Below are 18,939 nucleotides of genomic sequence, written 5' to 3'. Positions count from 1 at the left end.
CAACAGTTGCATTAACTGCTCTTAGACCTTGTACTAATTTATACAGTAAGTCTAGTTACTACGGTTTAAGATGTCACAGATGGGCAACAGTATTTCTGAAACTTGTGCCTTGACCAACACCGCTTGGTTTAGTTATGTCTGTGGGGGTAATTCAGACTCCATCGCTGCAGCGGAATCCTGGTGGGGGGGATTTGCTACGATCGCCAGACTGCGGGATTGGTGGCGACCTAAGGTCGCCATGGGTTCTATTCTTCCTCTATGGGTGTCGTGGACACCCAAAGTGGGAATAGTCCCTGTTGGTCGGCATGTCGACCGTTGGGATTGGGAGGGGGCATGTTATAGGGGGAGGTTATGTGACCATTGGTTTCCTGACCAATGGTCACATAACTACATCCCAGAAGTACACGTATGAAGTTATATTATATTTATATAAAAATCTCTCTCATGTATATATATATATATATATATATATATATGTATTTATCCGGCACTCAGGATGAATGAAAGCTTATGCCAGGGTGCCCTCCTCTTAGTAGCATATAGGAAAGAATCCTCCCAGGGTCCTATGCAAGGCCCTGTAGAAGAAAACACGGGCGGCACTCCATGGTCTTATCAAGTTGATCTGTATTCAATAGTTACAACATAGTGTAAAAGCAACGTTTCAAGACCATTGCGGTCTTTTTTCAGGCTGTGCATCATGAGCTGTTTTAGTCATTTGTTTTTCACAGCTCATGATGCACAGCCTGATGAAAAAACCGCAATGGTCTTGAAACGTTGCTTTTACACTATGTTGTAACTATTGAATACAGATCAACTTGATAAGACCATGGAGTGCCACCCGTGTTTTCTTCTACAAGGCCTTGCATAGGACCCTGGGAGGATTCTTTCCTCTATATATATATATATATATATATATATATATATAGATATATATTAATTTTTGTTTGTGAGACTCAATAGTTTTGTTGGCAGTAAACAGCAGAATTTCATCTTAGTAAAATGATGTTCTTAGCAGTCATTTGACTAACCAATAGAATTGTCTTATTAAAGTTCCCTCCCCTTTTATTGTTTTCTTATAGTGTCCCCTAGTAAGATAGATATCCAGCTCTGAAACAGAGCATGAGCACTTCATTTCATTTTTTTTAAATGCAATAAAACCACCAAAAAGTAGATTGCTATATTATCTCACTTTGGGGCTTTTATTGCAATCACAATTTTGATTAAAAAAAAGATAGAAAAAGTAACGAAAAAGACACAACTGATGAAACATTTTTAGAAACTCATCGCCTTTCTGATACATCAGAGCCCTGTAGTCATAATATCAACATTATAATGTCAACAATTAAGATGTAAACAGTACTAAAATGTCAACATTAAACATATCGGCATGTGCAGAATGTCAAATAGTTTACAACTGCGATGTCTGAAATATCAACATATAAAAATCAACATTCTGAATGAACTGGATAAGAAGGGTTAGGATTAAGCTATGGAAGGAGAGGATTATGGTTAGGCACTACGAGAAAGGTTAGGCATAGGATATGGGAGGAAAAGTGTGGATTAGGCAGTATGGAGAGGGTCATGGGTCATTTGTTATAATTAGAGATATAGATACCAATGTAAAAGCCACTTGTACCACCAGAAATCATCATAAGCTGACCCCCCAAATCCAGAAGACACTACTGGAGCTGCCAGAATTTCCATACCAGGTAAGTTACCGTTACAACAGGAGACTTGCTTGAGGTACATGAGAATTGGATTTATGAACTATTGCTCCAAAGCAGGGATATTCAACATGCTGGAGGATGGCATTTTGAATATCCGTGCTCTACAGAATCACCTCTCACCATGTTGTTTGGAAATAGTGAGCAGTCTGTTTCAGAAAAGTGTATCTCTAAGATTCATACAATAAACATCTTGGGATGAGAGAATGTCCATTGTTCGACAGAAGATTGGACTTGGAGCATCAGAAACCTCACCATTAATGGGAAATCACTTGTGGTACACAAAGAGATCCTTCCTGTTCTGCAGTGCATGGTGCAGGCATGGCCACCTTAAGGTCTGCAGGGCCATCACAAATACAGTCTCCACTTCATCTGGGGCTCCATGATGGACAGAGTTTAGTGGTCAGTTATGTACAAGGAGCCAGTCAATGGTGGAAATAGAATTCCTGACATTCCCACAATATTGGAAGCCATCTTCATCTGTAACTTTGTCTGCAAAGCATTGTGAAAAAACTCAATAGTTTTGCAGGGAACTCCATGTTTTGACTGATTCTTTCTACCCCTTTGGAGGGTCCTTGGCTGGAAAAGTGAGACAGCAATTTCCTTAAAACTTGGAAACTTCCTGGTTCTACATGGATGTTGCCACATCTGTGATAGTGCACAAACTGGAGAGAATTAAAGTTGACTTTTGGAAACCTAAGACAATGGCCCTCATTCCGAGTTGATCGCTCGCTAGCAGATTTTAGCAGCATTGCACACGCTAGGCCGCCGCCCTCTGGGAGTGTATCTTAGCTTAGCAGAATTGCGAACGAAAGATTAGCAGAATTGCGAATAAATAATTCTTAGCAGTTTCTGAGTAGCTCGAGACTTACTCCTACACTGCGATCAGCTCAGCCCGTTTTGTTCCTGGTTTGACATCACAAACACGCCCTGTGTTCGGCCAGCCACTCCCCCGTTTCTCCAGACACTCCTGCGTTTTATGCTGGCACGCCTGCGTTTTTCCGCACGCTCCCAGAAAACGGTCAGTTTCCGCCCAGAAACACCCACTACCTGTCAATCACACTCCGATCACTTCAACGATGAAAAATCTTCGTTCAGCCGTGAGCAAATCTACTAAGTTTTGTGCTAAAATACTTAGCACATGCGCGCTGCGTACCATGTGCATGCGCATTTTTGCCTTAATAGCTCCGTTGCGAAAATCAGCAACGAGCGAACAACTCGGAATGACCCCCAATCTACAATCTAATAAGAACAAAGGACACCATGGGATCTATTACAAATCTCCCATCTGCAACAGTAAAGCAGATTTGGAAGAATGTGTCCTTTAAGAGGCTCACAAATATTCATAAAGACTCATGGATTGCCATCCAAAGGTGGTCTAACTGACATGTCATTCATGCACTCATAAAACCTGTACAGGTACAGACATTGCCCCTGGTTTATCATCCATGAGGAAAATTCTGTACACTTCTTTTGGGAAAGTCCCTATGCACAGCTGCTGTTGGATGTGCTTCAACTTGAACTCAGAGATAGTGTGACAAGGAACAGCCAGTCATACCACTTTGTAATTTATGGATTATTTCCCGACAGCCATACCTTTTGGGCAATCCAAGAGGTCTGGCACCTTATGAACTGTTATAAGTAAGTTTTTTGGCTTGCCAGGAACCACCATTGAAAATGGAGAAGATGTCTATCCAGGACTGTAGCAGGCTGATCCACAGCCTGCTAAGAGACTATTCCACCATGGTCAATCCTGAGAAAAGAAGATCATTTAACCCTCATTCTTCTTCCATTTAATTTGTCATTCAATACAGTTTGGGCCTCAATCAGAATTTGACCACAACTTGCTTTATTTAGAGCTCATGCATCGCTTTTCTTGATATGTGTATGCTTCCAGGCAAGTTGCAATTGTGACACCTTGTAAGAAGAGGTCTAGATCAAGGGTTGGAGTGAGTGTGTAGATGTTAATGAAAATTGCAGCCACAATTTCTCCAGAAACAAATGATATCTTCCTGCTTGGAGGTACCTGTAGGGTGATGACATTCTGATGTAAGGGGTGAGCTAATAATGATAACGACCACTGACCTCATCTGTTTGTCAAATGCATCTAAGAAACACAGAACAATTAAAATGAAAAAAAAAACTGTTGCTGCAATTTAAATAGCAGGTAGTGTTGATTCTGCACAGATATGCTCTCAGAATGATAAAGAAGTATGTGCTGTGATATGTGCATACCAATGTTAACACCAATTTACATGAAATAAAGACATTTGGAGACAAGAAAAGAGCATGTAGTAAATGTTTTTCTTTGCTATTTAAATACAGCACTTTTAGCTGTACTACTATATTATAACTAGTGATGTGCACCGGACATTTTTCGGGTTTTGTGTTTTGGTTTTGGGTTCGGTTCCGCTGCCGTGTTTTGGATTTGGACGCGTTTTGGCAAAACCTCACCGAAATTTTTTTGTCGGATTCGGGTGTGTTTTGGATTCGGGTGTTTTTTTCAAAAAACCCTCAAAAACAGCTTAAATCATAGAATTTGGGGGTCATTTTGATCCAAAAGTATTATTAACCTCAATAACCATAATTTCCACTCATTTTCAGTCTATTCTGAACACCTCACACCTCACAATATTATTTTTAGTCCTAAAATTTGCACCGAGGTAGCTGTGTGACTAAGCTAAGCGACCCAAGTGACCGACACAAACACCTGGCCCATCTAGGAGTGGCACTGCAGTGTCAGACAGGATGGCACTTGAAATAAATACTCCCCAAACAGCACATGATGCAAAGAAAAAAAGAGGCTCAATGAGGTAGCTGTGTGACTAAGATAAGCGACCCAAGTGGCCGACACAAACACCTGGCCCATCTAGGAGTGGCACTGCAGTGTCACGCAGGATGGCCCTTCAAAAAAATACTCTCCAAACAGCACATGACGCAAAGAAAAATGAAAGAAAAAAGAGGTGCAAGATGGAATTGTCCTTGGGCCCTCCCACCCACCCTTATGTTGTATAAACAGGACATGCACACTTTAACGAACCCATCATTTCAGCGACAGGGTCTGCCACACGACTGTGACTGAAATGACTGGTTGGTTTGGGCCCCCACCAAAAAAGAAGCAATCAATCTCTCCTTGCACAAACTGGCTCTACAGAGGCAAGATGTCCACCTCATCATCATCGTCCGATTCATCACCCCTTTCACTGTGTACATCCCCCTCCTCACAGATTATTAATTCGTCCCCACTGGAATCCACCATCTCAGGTCCCCGTGTACATTCTGGAGGCAATTGCTGCTGGTGAATGTCTCCACGGAGGAATTGATTATAATTAATATTAATGAACATCATCTTCTCCACATTTTCTGGAAGTAACCTCGTACGCCGATTGCTGACAAGGTGAGCGGCGGCACTAAACACTCTATGGAGTACACACTGGAGGGAGGGCAACTTAGGTAGAATAAAGCCAGTATCTGCAAGGGCCTCCAAATTGCCTCTTTTTCCTGCCAGTATACGTACGGACTGTCTGACGTGCCTACTTGGATGCGGTCACTCATATAATCCTCCACCATTCTTTCAATGGTGAGAGAATCATATGCAGTGACAGTAGACGACATGTCAGTGATCGTTGGCAGGTCCTTCAGTCCGGACCAGATGTCAGCACTCGCTCCAGACTGCCCTGCATCACCGCCAGCGGGTGGGCTCGGAATTCGTAGCCTTTTCCTCGCACCCCCAGTTGCGGGAGAATGTGAAGGAGGAGATGTTGACGGGTCACGTTCCGCTTGACTTGACAATTTTCTCACCAGCAGGTCTTTGAACCTCTGCAGACTTGTGTCTGCCGGAAAGAGAGATACAACGTAGGTTTTAAATCTAGGATCGAGCACGGTGGCCAAAATGTAGTGCTCTGATTTCAACAGATTGACCACCCGTGAATCCTGGTTAAGCGAATGAAGGGCTCCATCCACAAGTCCCACATGCCTAGCGGAATCGCTCTGTTTTAGCTCCTCCTTCAATGTCTCCAGCTTCTTCTGCAAAAGCCTGATGAGGTGAATGACCTGACTCAGGCTGGCAGTGTCTGAACTGACTTCACGTGTGGCAAGTTCAAAAGGTTGCAGAACCTTGCACAACGTTGAAATCATTCTCCACTGCGCTTGAGTCAGGTGCATTCCACCTCCTTTGCCTATATCGTGGCCAGATGTATAGGCTTGAATGGCCTTTTGCTGCTCCTCCATCCTCTGAAGCATATAGAGGGTTGAATTCCACCTCGTTACCACCTCTTGCTTCAGATGATGGCATGGCAGGTTCAGGTGTTTTTGGTGGTGCTCCAGTCTTCTGTACGCGGTGCCTGTACGCCGAAAGTGGCCCGCAATTCTTCTGGCCACCGACAGCATCTCTTGCACGCCCCTGTCGTTTTTTAAATAATTCTGCACCACCAAATTCAAGGTATGTGCAAAACATGGGACGTGCTGGAATTTGCCCAGATGTAATGCACGCACAATATTGCTGGCGTTGTCCGATGCCACATAACCCCAGAAGAGTCCAATTGGGGTAAGCCATTCTGCGATGATCTTCCTCAGTTGCCGTAAGAGGTTTTCAGCTGTGTGCGTATTCTGGAAACTGGTGATACAAAGCGTAGCCTGCCTAGGAACGAGTTGGCGTTTGCGAGATGCTGCTACTGGTGCCGCCGCTGCTGTTCTTGCAGCGGGAGGCAATACATCTACCCAGTGGGCTGTCACAGTCATGTAGTCCTGAGTCTGCCCTGCTCCACTTGTCCACATGTCCGTGGTTAAGTGGACATTGGGTACAACTGCATTTTTTAGGACACTGGTGACTCTTTTTCTGAGGTCTGTGTACATTTTCGGTATCGCCTGCCTAGAGAAATGGAACCTAGATGGTATTTGGTACCGGGGACACAGTACCTCAATCAAGTCTATAGTTGGCTCTGAAGTAACGATGGATACCGGAACCACGTTTCTCACCGCCCAGGCTGCCAAGGCCTCAGTTATCCGCTTTGCAGCAGGATAACTGCTGTGATATTTCATCTTCCCCACAAAGGACTGTTGGACAGTCAATTGCTTACTGGAAGTAGTACAAGTGGTCTTCCGACTACCCCTCTGGGATGACGATCGACTCCCAGCAGCAACAACAGCAGCGCCAGCAGCAGTAGGCGTTACACTCAAGGATGCATCGGAGGAATCCCAGGCAGGAGAGGACTCGTCAGACTTGCCAGTGACATGGCCTGCAGGACTATTGGCATTCCTGGGTAAGGAGGAAATTGACACTGAGGGAGTTGGTGGTGTGGTTTGCGGGAGCTTGGTTACAAGAGGAAGGGATTTACTGGTCAGTGGACTGCTTCCGCTGTCGCCCAAAGTTTTTGAACTTGTCACTGACTTATGATGAATGCGCTGCAGGTGACGTATAAGGGAGGATGTTCCGAGGTGGTTAACGTCCTTACCCCTACTTATTACAGGTTGACAAAGGCAACACACGGCTTGACACCTGTTGTCCGCATTTGTGTTGAAATAATTCCACACCGAAGAGCTGATTTTTTTTGTATTTTGACCAGGCATGTCAATGGACATATTCCTCCCATGGACAACAGGTGTCTCCCCGGGTGCCTGACTTAAACAAACCACCTCACCATCAGAATCCTCCTTGTCAATTTCCTCCCCAGCGCCAGCAACACCCATATCCTCATCCTGGTGTACTTCAACCCTGACATCTTCAATTTGACTATCAGGAACTGGACTGCGGGTGCTCCTTCCAGCACTTGCAGGGGGCGTGCAAATGGTAAAAGGCGCAAGCTCTTCCCGTCCAGTGTTGGGAAGGTCAGGAATCGCAACCGACACAATTGGACTCTCCTTGGGGATTTGTGATTTCGAAGAACGCACAGTTCTTTGCTGTGCTTTTGCCAGCTTAAGTCTTTTCTTTTTTCTAGCGAGAGGATGAGTGCTTCCATCCTCATGTGAAGCTGAACCACTAGCCATGAACATAAAAGGCACAACTAAAAGGCACCACAGGTATACAATGTAGATGGATGGATACTATAGTATACTTATGGACGACGAGTGACGACACAGAGGTAGGTACAGCAGTGGCCTACCGTACTGCTATATACAGTATAATGGACCTGGTGGACACTGTCAGCAGACTGCGTTTATAGTATAAAAAAAAAGACACCACAGGTATACAATGTAGATGGATGGATACTATAGTATACTTATGGACGACGAGTGACGACACAGAGGTAGGTACAGCAGTGGCCTACCGTACTGCTAAATACAGTATAATGGACCTGGTGGACACTGTCAGCAGACTGCGTTTATAGTATAAAAAAAAGACACCACAGGTATACAATGTAGATGGATGGATACTATAGTATACTTATGGACGACGAGTGACGACACAGAGGTAGGTACAGCAGTGGCCTACCGTACTGCTATATACAGTATAATGGACCTGGTGGACACTGTCAGCAGACTGCTAAACTAGTATAAAAAAAAGCCACCACAGGAGTATTTTTCAGGCAGACAAACGTATACTGGTGGTCACTGTCAGCAAAACTGTGCACTGTACTCCTGCTATAACTGCTCCCCAGTCCCCACAATTAGGCAGTGTGAGTACTCAGCACAGATATATATCATGCAGCACACTGAGCACAGATATGGTATGGAGCGTTTTTTTCAGGCAAAGAACGGATAAAAAACTAGCAAAACTCTGCACTGTACTCCTCCTAACAGCTGCTCCCCAGTCCCCAATCCTCCCCACAATAAGCTAAGCAATCAGATCAACTGTGTATTATACTATTAATAATTAACTATATAAACGGAGAGGACGCCAGCCACGTCCTCTCCCTATCAATCTCAATGCACGTGTGAAAATGGCGGCGACGCGCGGCTGCTTATATAGAATCCGAATCTCGCGAGAATCCGACAGCGGGATGATGACGTTCGGGCGCGCTCGGGTTAGCCGAGCAAGGCGGGAGGATCCGAGTCTGCTTGGACCCGTGTAAAAAAAAGGTAAAGCTCGGGTGGGTTCGGTTTTTCGGAAACCGAACCCGCTCATCACTAATTATAACCAGCACTAAGTGTTCTTCTTTTCTTTCTTTAGTGTACATATTCGTTGGATTACAAATCGTTTTTTGAATACAGCATTTAAGCTATTATTGACTAATTGAAATTATTTACTACATGCTCATTTCTTGCCTTGTCTCTGAATGTCTTTATTTCATGTGAACACAAGATATGACCCACCAAAAAATATATTTTAATAAAATGTAATGCATTTTTAAAATTCTAAATAAAAGAGTGCCCCAACTAAAGAGTTTTATTCTCAGTTACTTATTATCGCTGCAATTTAAATGCCAAATTACAGCATACTGCACAATCATTTTTAAATAATACAGTATGTTCTTATTCGGTTTAAGAATGGAAAGACTGCAGATATGTATGTTTATTAGTGTGAACTAAAGTCAAAACTTTATACTGTCATCATGTTTGATTTGCAATTCACAGGCTCCAAATAAATTGGGTACATATTATCTATATTATAGATAATATATTATGTACATGTAATGTTTGCTGTGTCTTTGAGCATTTTTGGACTCAAAGAGAAGCCACACTAATCTCCATGATAGCAGATGCTGCTTTCTCGGTCAACCCTTTAATAATCAAACTATTAACAAGAAATAAATACATAACACGAGTGATTTGGCATTTTAAATGATGTAATCATTTTATTGATAACATTGTAAAACTAAAGTACAGTACCTTCAGTACTATTACAAGTCCTTTTTTATGAGTCCATTTAGGGATTGATTACTGATGCCTAGTTGAAAGCCTTGTTTTGATATGGAATCGTCCATGTGTATTGACTTTTCATTGGTTGATCAGCTGTGGGCCCCTAAGGTTCTTATGCAATCCCAGTCTGCTTTGCTTTCCTGCACCAATGACTGTCTGATGATTTAGGCCAAACTGATGGTTCGCCTCACCCTGCAATTCATACTTTATCACTGACAGTTCTATATCATGTCATTCCTCATATACACCTGAAAGTCTGGATTGCAAGGGTAATAACTTGTTCAGATCAGGGAATGAGAGAGACAGAATGGGAGAGAGAAGTGAGTCAATCAGGGAGGCTATTGAAGTGGTGTCGATAGCCTTAATGTTATTCATAGTGATGGTAGCTTTAGGAGGTAGAGATGGAGAAGCAGAGAGGGATAAGTTAATAGAGAGCAGCTGATGGAAAGATAGGGCGAAAGGTGAGGAGGTTCACTGGGAGAGACAAAATGATAATGTAAGGGTAAAGAGTGTAAAGGCAGAGGATTCTGTAGGAATACCGATAGGAATGTTGAAATCACCTCAAATAAATAATAGAAGGAATGTCTGGAGAGAGGAAATGAGTGTGGCAGGAAGCAAAGTAAGTGAGGAATTTGGTGGGAATGCTAGGGTGACTGTAAATGAAAGATACTCAAAGGTGAACAATACGGTAACGTTCTGGAGATATGGTTAGGTAGGAGTAAGACTGATAGGCCTTAGGCTATTAGTGCTTACATATAAGTGCTGACATAAAATTGTTATCATGATATTAGTATTATACTGGCATTTATTTATATTGTCAGCTTTAATCGATTGTGAATTGACTCCTCATCCCTCCTTCTCAGCAACGGGTAGATTGAACAATCACTACTCCCATTGGATGCAAATAAAATAGGTTTTGCATAGGTAAATTAAAACCATTTTTTTTCTCTTTACCGTTGACTCAGATGTCTGCCATGTTGGCATTCAATGCTTGCGTGTGTTAGCTAACTTATTGCCTAGGCTTTTAAATGGGAAAGTATTGGGAGAGGTTTGTAATCATTACTGTATCTCACTACATTTCTCTCACATGTTAGTTTTTCATGTAATGTCTTGCTTGTAACTGGTATTGCCTGTACGTGGGGTTATTCAGTAAATTATTGTTTATTGTCGCATGCTGCCTGGTGTTTACTCAAACACAGTGATAATTATCTTCTGTGATCATTTGGACGTTTGTGGTCAGGTGTAGCCTGTCTTAAACAAACCTACAAAACTTTTAGATTTAGTGAGTTGCAGGCCTGTTGTAAGGGACAAATTGTGATTTCTGAACAGTAAAAAGAAAAAAATAACTAAACATTGATTAACAGTTAATTGAAACTTTAGACTTGACTTTTTTATGTATTGTCTGTACTTGGCTAGGAATAACAGATGTACAAATAAAATTCTTAAAGCTATTTGTGCAAATGTAAGTAGACTGAAAGTATAAAATCCAGAGCTAATTGTGATACTGACAAGGGGTGATTTGGATATTGTGTTTATTATGGAGTCATGGTGCTATAAGAATCATGACTGGACATAGCTATACCAAGATTGGAGAAATGGTAGCAATGTATGTGAAAAAAAAGCAGAAAATGCTACTTTAATTCAAAATATTGAAGAAAAAACTAACACCGTTTGGGTGGTCATAAAAACAGGGGAGAAGGACACTATTCGCACTTGAGTGAACTATAGACCACCAGGCCAAGGGCAGGAATTGGACAGATACCTATAGTTGGATATCACTAAAATGGCTTTAAAGGAAGAGGTCATACTTATGGCAGACTTTAATCTACCTGATGTAAATTGGTTAGGGTCTTTTGCAAGTTCAATTGGAAGTGGCAAATTTCCAAATTCCTTACAGGCAGGCAGTATGCCTCAAGCAATTGGTGGGGGAGCCCACTTGCAAAGATACAATATTAGATGTACTACAAATGGTGACAGGATATCCGGATATCAGACATATACTGTATGTGGGTGAGAACCTTTGATCCACTGATCATTAAGCAGTATGAATTAGTATTAAGACAGGGTCCAACTCCTGTCACAGAAAAATAGAGGTGTTGGTTTTAAGGAAAGCTGACTTTGGAAAAACAGGGAGATGTTTTTGAAATTCATTGGCAGATTGGAAGAACGTGAAGCTTGCAAGCAGGGTCTCTCTACATCTATGACTATTTGTAATTACCCAGTTTTGTTTTATCATTGTTGTTTCCAATTGTAGAGCACATTGGAATTTGCTGTGCTATATAAGAAATTGTTTATAAATAAATAAAACTTGAAAGAAGTGCAGGAGAGGTGGGAAAAAATAAAAAGTGCAATACTAAAAAACAACCTGTGTATCAAAAGGGGTAAGAACAGCACCAGGAAAAGGAAGTCAGTGTGGTTTACAAAAGCGGTATCAACTAGTGTGAAAGCAAAAAAGATAGACTTTTTAGAAATATAAGCAGACTCAAAATAATAGCTACAAATAGGTATACAGTATCTTGCCAGATGGAAGGAGTCTAAGAAAATGATCAGGTGTGCAAAGGCTCAAGCTGAGGAGAAAATGGCCAAGTCAGTAGATAAAGGGGGCAGAATTTTTTTAAGTATATAAATGAAAGGAGAAAATCAAATGGAGACTGAAGACAAAGAGTGAGAACTTGGTGGGGGGAGACAAGGCAATAGCAGATCATCTAAATTATTTTTGCTCAGTATTCACTGCAGAAGGAGAGGGGCCATAGTTAAGATAGATTGAAGAACATTCACAGAGGAAAAGGTCCTAACAGAACTCTCAGAACTGAAAGTGGATAAATCAATGGGGCCAGAAGGGATACATCCAAGGATACTAAAAGAGCTTAAAGATTTGATGGCAGCACCATTACTAGAATTATTCAACCAGTCACTAGATAAAGGTACAATTCCAGAGGACTTGAAAAGACTGTATTTAGTACTACTGCACAAAAGTGGAAGCAAGGAAGAAGCAAGTAAGTACAGACCAGTAAGCCTTACATCAGTAGTAGGGAAAGTAATGGAAACATCATTAAAATAAAGAGTTGTGGAATATCTTTAATCAAACAAATTGCATGATTTACTAAGAGGAGATCATGCCAAACAAATCTTATTTACTTTTTTGACATAAAATAATTAGTCAAGGGGGCAGTAGATGTAACTATCTAGACTTTAGTATGGAATTTGACACAGTCCCACATCACAGACTGCTAAATAAACTCAAAAGCATGGGATTGGATAATAAAACAGTTAAATAGATAAGAACCTGGTTGTAGGATTAGAAATAGACAGTTGTAGTAAATAGAGTGCAATTTATGGAGGGAAATGTTACCAGTGGAGTACCCCAGGGATCTGTACATGGACCAGTGCTTTTTAATATCATTGTTGGTGACATTTCAAATGGTATTGAAGGGAAAGTATGCTTTTAAGCAGATGATAAAAAGATATGCAGCAAGGTAGACACATCAGGAGGGGAAAATAAAATGAATGATGATCTAGATAGACTTGAGGAATAGTCAAGAATGTGGCAACTACAGTTTAATGCAAAAAAATGCAAAATGATGTAGTTTGGTCTCAAAAGCCCAAAAGCTAAATATACTATCAAGAGTACTATAATGAAAATTACTAAGGAGAAATGCATTTGGGAGTCACTACAGGATTTCAAGTGACTTAAAGGCAGGGAAGCAATGCAACAAAGCAATAAGAAAGGCAAGTCAGATGCTTGGTTGCAGAGGGAGAGGAATCAGTAGCAGCAGCAGCAGAAAGCAGTAATAATGCCACTGTATAGGTCATTGGTATGGCTTTATCTGAAATACTGTGTCCATTTCTGGAGACAAGGGTATAGCTACCATAGATGCAGGCATTGCAGCTGCTATGGGGCCCAGAGCTGAGAGGGGCCACCTTCCCTGTCACAGTTACATGTGTTATATACAGGGTGTAGCTACCATAGGTGCAGGGATTGCAGCTGCTATGGGGCCAGAGCTGAGAGGGGCCACCTTCCCTGTCACAGTTACATGTGTTATATACAGTGTGTAGCTACCATAGGTGCAGGGAGTGCAGCTGCTATGGGGCCAGAGCTGAGAGGGGCCACCTTCCCTGTCACAGTTACATGTGTTATATACAGGGTGTTGCTACCATAGGTGCAGGGAGTGCAGCTGCTATGGGGCCAGAGCTGAGAGGAGCCACCTTCCCTGTCACAGTTACATGTGTTATATACAGGGTGTAGCTACCATAGGTGCAGGGAGTGCAGCTGCTATGGGGGCCAGAGCTGAGAGGGGCCACCTTCCCTGTCACAGTTACATGTGTTATATACAGGGTGTTGCTACCATAGGTGCAGGGAGTGCAGCTGCTATGGGGCCCAGAGCTGAGAGGGGCCACCTTCCCTGTCAAAGTTACATGTGTTATATAAATTTTTCGTCATTGGGTGGAACGTAGGGGTCCTTTCAAACTTTTTACTTGGGGCCTGCAATATATCTAGGTATGCCCCTGGACCTGCTCATTGTAGTGTGGTATAAAATGAACTGGAGGGCATTGTAATGTTATAGAATATGAACCGGGGCACTGTCTTGTGGCACAATATGAACGGGGAGCACTATATATCATAATGTAAATTGGGGGTTCTGTGCGGCATAATGTAAATTGGGGGTTCTGTGCGGCATAATGTGTACTGGTAGCTCTGAAATGTGACATAGGGTGAACTTAAGCACTACTGCAATTCATAAAAGACACTAGGGCACTACTATGGGGCATAACATTAAATAAGGCTCTACTATGGTTCAGAAAATGAACTAGGCCACTATTACAGGGCATAACATTAACAACTGCTGCAGAGAAGTGTCTCTAGAAGCATTGGGACGGGGGCCCCTTCAAAATGTTGCTATGGGACCCACAAAGTTCTGGCTACACCCCTGTCTGGAGACCATATCTCCAGAAGGATATAAATACCTTAGAGAGCATACAAAGAGGAACAAATGAAATGCTACATGGTCTACATCACAAAACTTACCAAGAAAACTAAAAGATCTTAACATTTGGAGCAGAGATGGGAAAGGTGAGATATGTTAGAAAATTTCAAATATACCAAGAGTTTTTACCAAGACCAAGAGGGTAACATTCTTCAAAGGACTCAAGGACATACGCTGAAACTGGAGGGAGGTAGGTTAATGTTAAATTTAAGAAAAAAATACTTTACAGAAAGAGTAGTGAATAGGTGGAATAGTTTCCTGTCAGAGGTGGTAGAGGCTAAGACAGTAAAGCAATTTAAACATGGTTGGGATAGACATATGAATAGCCTTACAAAGAAATAAGGATCAAATAGGGTTGATATTGCCTAAAGGATAAAAAAGGGGCAGGCTAGATGGGCCAAGTGGTTCTTATCTGCCATCAAAGTCTGTTTCTATGCGTAACTGGAGGATATAAGTACCCCAACACTACCACTACAATGGCCTCCAGGCTGGGGTGAGTGTGTGTGAATATGAGTCCCCCAGCAGAGTGAGCAGCAGGAGAAGTGGTTTCAGAGGGGTTAACCCAAGTTTTCAGTATATAATGGGAATGAGATTCAGGGAGTTGGAGAGGAACAGGTCATGGGGAAGAACCAATCTGTTACAGACAGAACTGCATTCATGAGCACACAGGAGAGATGAGATTGTAGGATAGATGTGAATGAGATTATCTGGGTTGCTGTAGCATTGAGGTGAAGTTAACATGGATGGATGATGAGAGGGTGGTGATGGTGCAGGTGCCTAAAATAGGAAGAGAAATTTCAGGAAATGGGCAGGGAGGGAGTTCAGTCTGATGCAGAAAGAGGTGAGATGAGATGACAGTGAGAGGATGGGGGGATCAGAGCTGAGCGGAGGGGTAGGACAATGGTGGGGCAAAGGTGAGGGAAAGTGAAGCAACAGGAGAGGAAGGAAAGCAGAGGGGTGGACAAGCAGCAGAGGAGGAGAATGAGGAGGAGGTGTGGGAGACAGGGGGTATAGGATAGAGCTGAGAACAGGGGGAAATATAAAGGATTAGGTAGACACTGAGTGATTGGGGAGTTGAAGAAAACCTGGACATACAGTAGTGTGGATGAGGTAAAAAGAAGTGAAGGTGGAGTGGAGGAGAAATTGGAGAATTTGTGTGTGTGGAGGGCAATCCAGCAATGGTAAATCAGATACTGATGGAGCCATGCTCATTGAGTATGGCTACATTGCATGTGGGGGCGAGCGGCATGCCTAGGTCCTAGGTGCACTTGCACCTCAGCACCCCACCGGGCATACACAGACAGTCCTATTCACTTTGATTGGGGCGCGTGTGCATCTACGACACAGGTCTGCCTCGCCGGGCCATGCTTGGCACAGACAGAGCCACGGTTAGCATGGCTCCATCTGTAGAACTTTTAAGTGTAAAAAGGCAAATGCATTTGCATTTGTACAGCTGTGCAATAAAATAAAACATAATTGAAAGTACAACTAAAAGCAATTGCAGGTGAAATGCAGTAACCAGGACAGTGAGTTCAGTGCTAAATATCCAGATAAAACAATCAGGTGGTGAATGATGTGAAGAGTAATCTCACATGTGTTTTTTAAAAGCAGTCCTTCAGTTTTTCTTATTTTTAAGAGAGAGTTCTCCTTTAGTTTCATTTGCTTTAAAGCAGATTTGTATATCCAAAACTGTTCTTATGTTGTTGTGAATGTTGGTGAAATTTTAAAGTTGGATTGTTCTCCTTCTGTTTCACTTTAGTTTAATGCAGGTATAACGCTAAAGTAAAACACGTTCTACATCTGCATTTAGTACTATTTGTATACTCCAGCCACAGTTGCCGCAAACTATGGGAATGAAATTTATGCAGAGATGCAGCCATGTGTGCTCGCTATTTATTGTAAAACACCCACTGGCCGTCCAAAACAAGCCTAGCAATAAAATGTCTTAAGTAAACAGGCAGGACCCTCTGTACATCTAGGGCTTGATATAAATCATGCCTTAATATATTCTATAGATCGTAGAGAGTGCATATGGCAATTTACATACAATTTATATATCATAATGTACTTTGGAACAAAATCAGATGCCTCATACCTATGATATATGATCAAAGTCATCATTGGTATGTAGATTGTATAAGCGTGCATGGACCTGTACAGACCTTTCCAATCCTGTATATGTCCAAACTAAAGGGTCCTACACATTGGCCGATCCGCCGCCGAGCTGCCCGACTACGGATACGGGGGACCCGGCGGCGGAGGGGCAGTGACGGGGGGAGTGAAGTTTCTTCACTCCCCCCGTCACCCGGCTGCATTGAAGTGCAGGCAAATATGGACGAGATCGTCCAGATTTTCCTGCATGTACAGCCGACGGGGGACCAGCGATTAACGAGCCCGGGGTTGCGCATCGTTCATCGCTGTTGCCTCCACACTGCACGATATGAACGTTATCTCGTTCATATCTTTGGCTGATGTCGGCCAGTGTGTAGGGCCTATAACTTCTGCTATCAGTAGGTGTGATATTACTAGGATGACCACATGATCCCTTTAATTCTGGACACATATTAATTACACAGGTTCTGTGGCTGACTTCAAGACTCCATTTCACCTGTTTTAAATCAGCCACAGAACCTGTGTAATTAATATGTGTCCAGAATTAAAGGGATGAGGTGGTAACCCTAGATATTACCTTCTGGTGTTCTTTGGTGGTTTATGCTCCATTCTTTAATTGATCTCCATAAAATCCCTCTCAACTGTAAAGTGGGATTCTCATGAATTGTACAGTTTCTCTAGGTGAAATGTTGGTTTAAAGAGTGTCCCAGTTTAAAGGAAGAATATGGTAAGCCTAGCCTACATGTATTAAACATCAACTGGGTTCCTACTGTACAGTATATTATTTTGTACTGTTTTTCATATTCTCTTACCGTGCTTGTTTTCCATATGATTTCTCCTGGTTTGATATTATAAACTGGATCATCATCTTGTGATTCTTCAAATGTGGTCACAGACTTTACATCAAATGTATATGATGTGTTGGTTTTATATATAACACAGTTTGCCATTGACCACTTAGAGGGCAGATCTCCTCTCTGATTGAAGGTCATCTCTTCTCCAGTGGGATCTGTATAATGAAGGTTTCTCATAGAGTGCCGCTTTCATAGGGAAATAAAAATGTCTGTATAAATATTAGCACAAACACAGGGGGATATATTTACTAAAATTATTAATTGTCGGGATTTGGAGGGAGATTAAATATGAATGACATCGAATGTGTGAATTTGCAACTTTTGGAATTTTTTACGCCTCATTTACTATGCTGTCGTATTCTGCATTGTCGTGTTTTCCGATGTCGATGTCATTCATAATTTCGGCCAGTGTTTTACGGGAGTGATTAGTAAAACACTGTCGAACTTAACACAATGAATCTCGGCCGGATCTGTGAGATCCGTGCAGGGCTTCATTGTGTACCTTAAAAAGTGTTTAAAGTGTTAAAAATCCAGAAAAAAATTGCGTGGGGTCCCCCCTCCTAAGCATAACCAGCCTCGGGCTCTTTGAGCCGGTCCTGGTTGTAAAAATATGGGGGGGAAATTGACAGGGGTCTCCCCATATTTTAACAATCAGCACTGGACTCTGCGCCTGGTCCTGGTGCAAAAAATACAGGGGACAAAAGATGAAGGGGTCCCCCGTATTTTTAACACCAGCACTGGGCTCCACTAGTCAGAGAGATAATGCCACAGCCGGGGGACACTTTTATATTGGTCCCTGCGGCCCTGGCATTAAATCACCAACTAGTCACCCCTGGCGGGGGTACCCTGGAGGAGTGGGGACCCCTTAAATCAAGGGTTCCCCCCTCCAGCCACCCATGGGCCAGGGGTGAAGCCCGAGGCTGTCCTCCCCCATCCAAGGGTGGCGGATGGGAGGCTGATAGCCTTTTGTGTAAAAAAAGAATATTGTGTTTTGCAGCAGAACTACAAGTCCCAGCAAGCCTCCCCCGCAAGCTGGTACTTGGAGAACCACAAATACCAGCATGCGGGGGGAAACGGGCCCGCTGGTTCTACTACAAAAAAATACCCAAATAAAAACAAAACACACACCGTGATAGTACAATTTTATTAAACATACATGCACACTTACATACATACATACTTACCTATGTTAACACGAAGCAGTTGGTCCTCTTCTCCAGTAGAATCCTGGGGTACCTGTAATTAAAAATTATACTCACAAACAATCCAGTGCAGATCGGTCCTCTTCTTATAAGTTATAATCCAGGGACTTGGTAAAAGAAAAAAACAGAATACCCGATCCACGCACTGAAAGGGGATCCATGTTTACACATGGATCCCCTTTACCCGACTGGCGGGACCCCTCGTGACTGCTGTCAAAGAGGGTCCCTTCAGCCAATCAGGGAGCACCACATCATGGCACTCTCC

General features: G+C 42.6%; 1 protein-coding gene across 1 annotated transcript in view; it reads right to left on the bottom strand.

Moving 5' to 3' along the window:
* Positions 1–18,939, bottom strand: part of LOC135052481 (vomeronasal type-2 receptor 26-like) — a 51,602-nt gene that overhangs the window by 21,663 nt on the left and 11,000 nt on the right. Inside the window, exons 3-4 of the mRNA XM_063957435.1 lie at positions 18,657–18,708; positions 17,431–17,627 (exon numbers count right to left, since the gene is read on the bottom strand). Of these exons, the coding sequence (XP_063813505.1) occupies positions 17,431–17,627; positions 18,657–18,708 (249 nt within the window). The remainder of the gene's footprint in view (positions 1–17,430; positions 17,628–18,656; positions 18,709–18,939) is intronic.

This window comes from Pseudophryne corroboree, chromosome 1 (genome assembly GCF_028390025.1).
Source record: "Pseudophryne corroboree isolate aPseCor3 chromosome 1, aPseCor3.hap2, whole genome shotgun sequence".
Classification (NCBI taxonomy): domain Eukaryota; kingdom Metazoa; phylum Chordata; class Amphibia; order Anura; family Myobatrachidae; genus Pseudophryne; species Pseudophryne corroboree.
The sequence above is the reverse complement of the archived record's forward strand: the minus strand, read 5'-3'. Positions and strand labels throughout refer to the sequence as shown.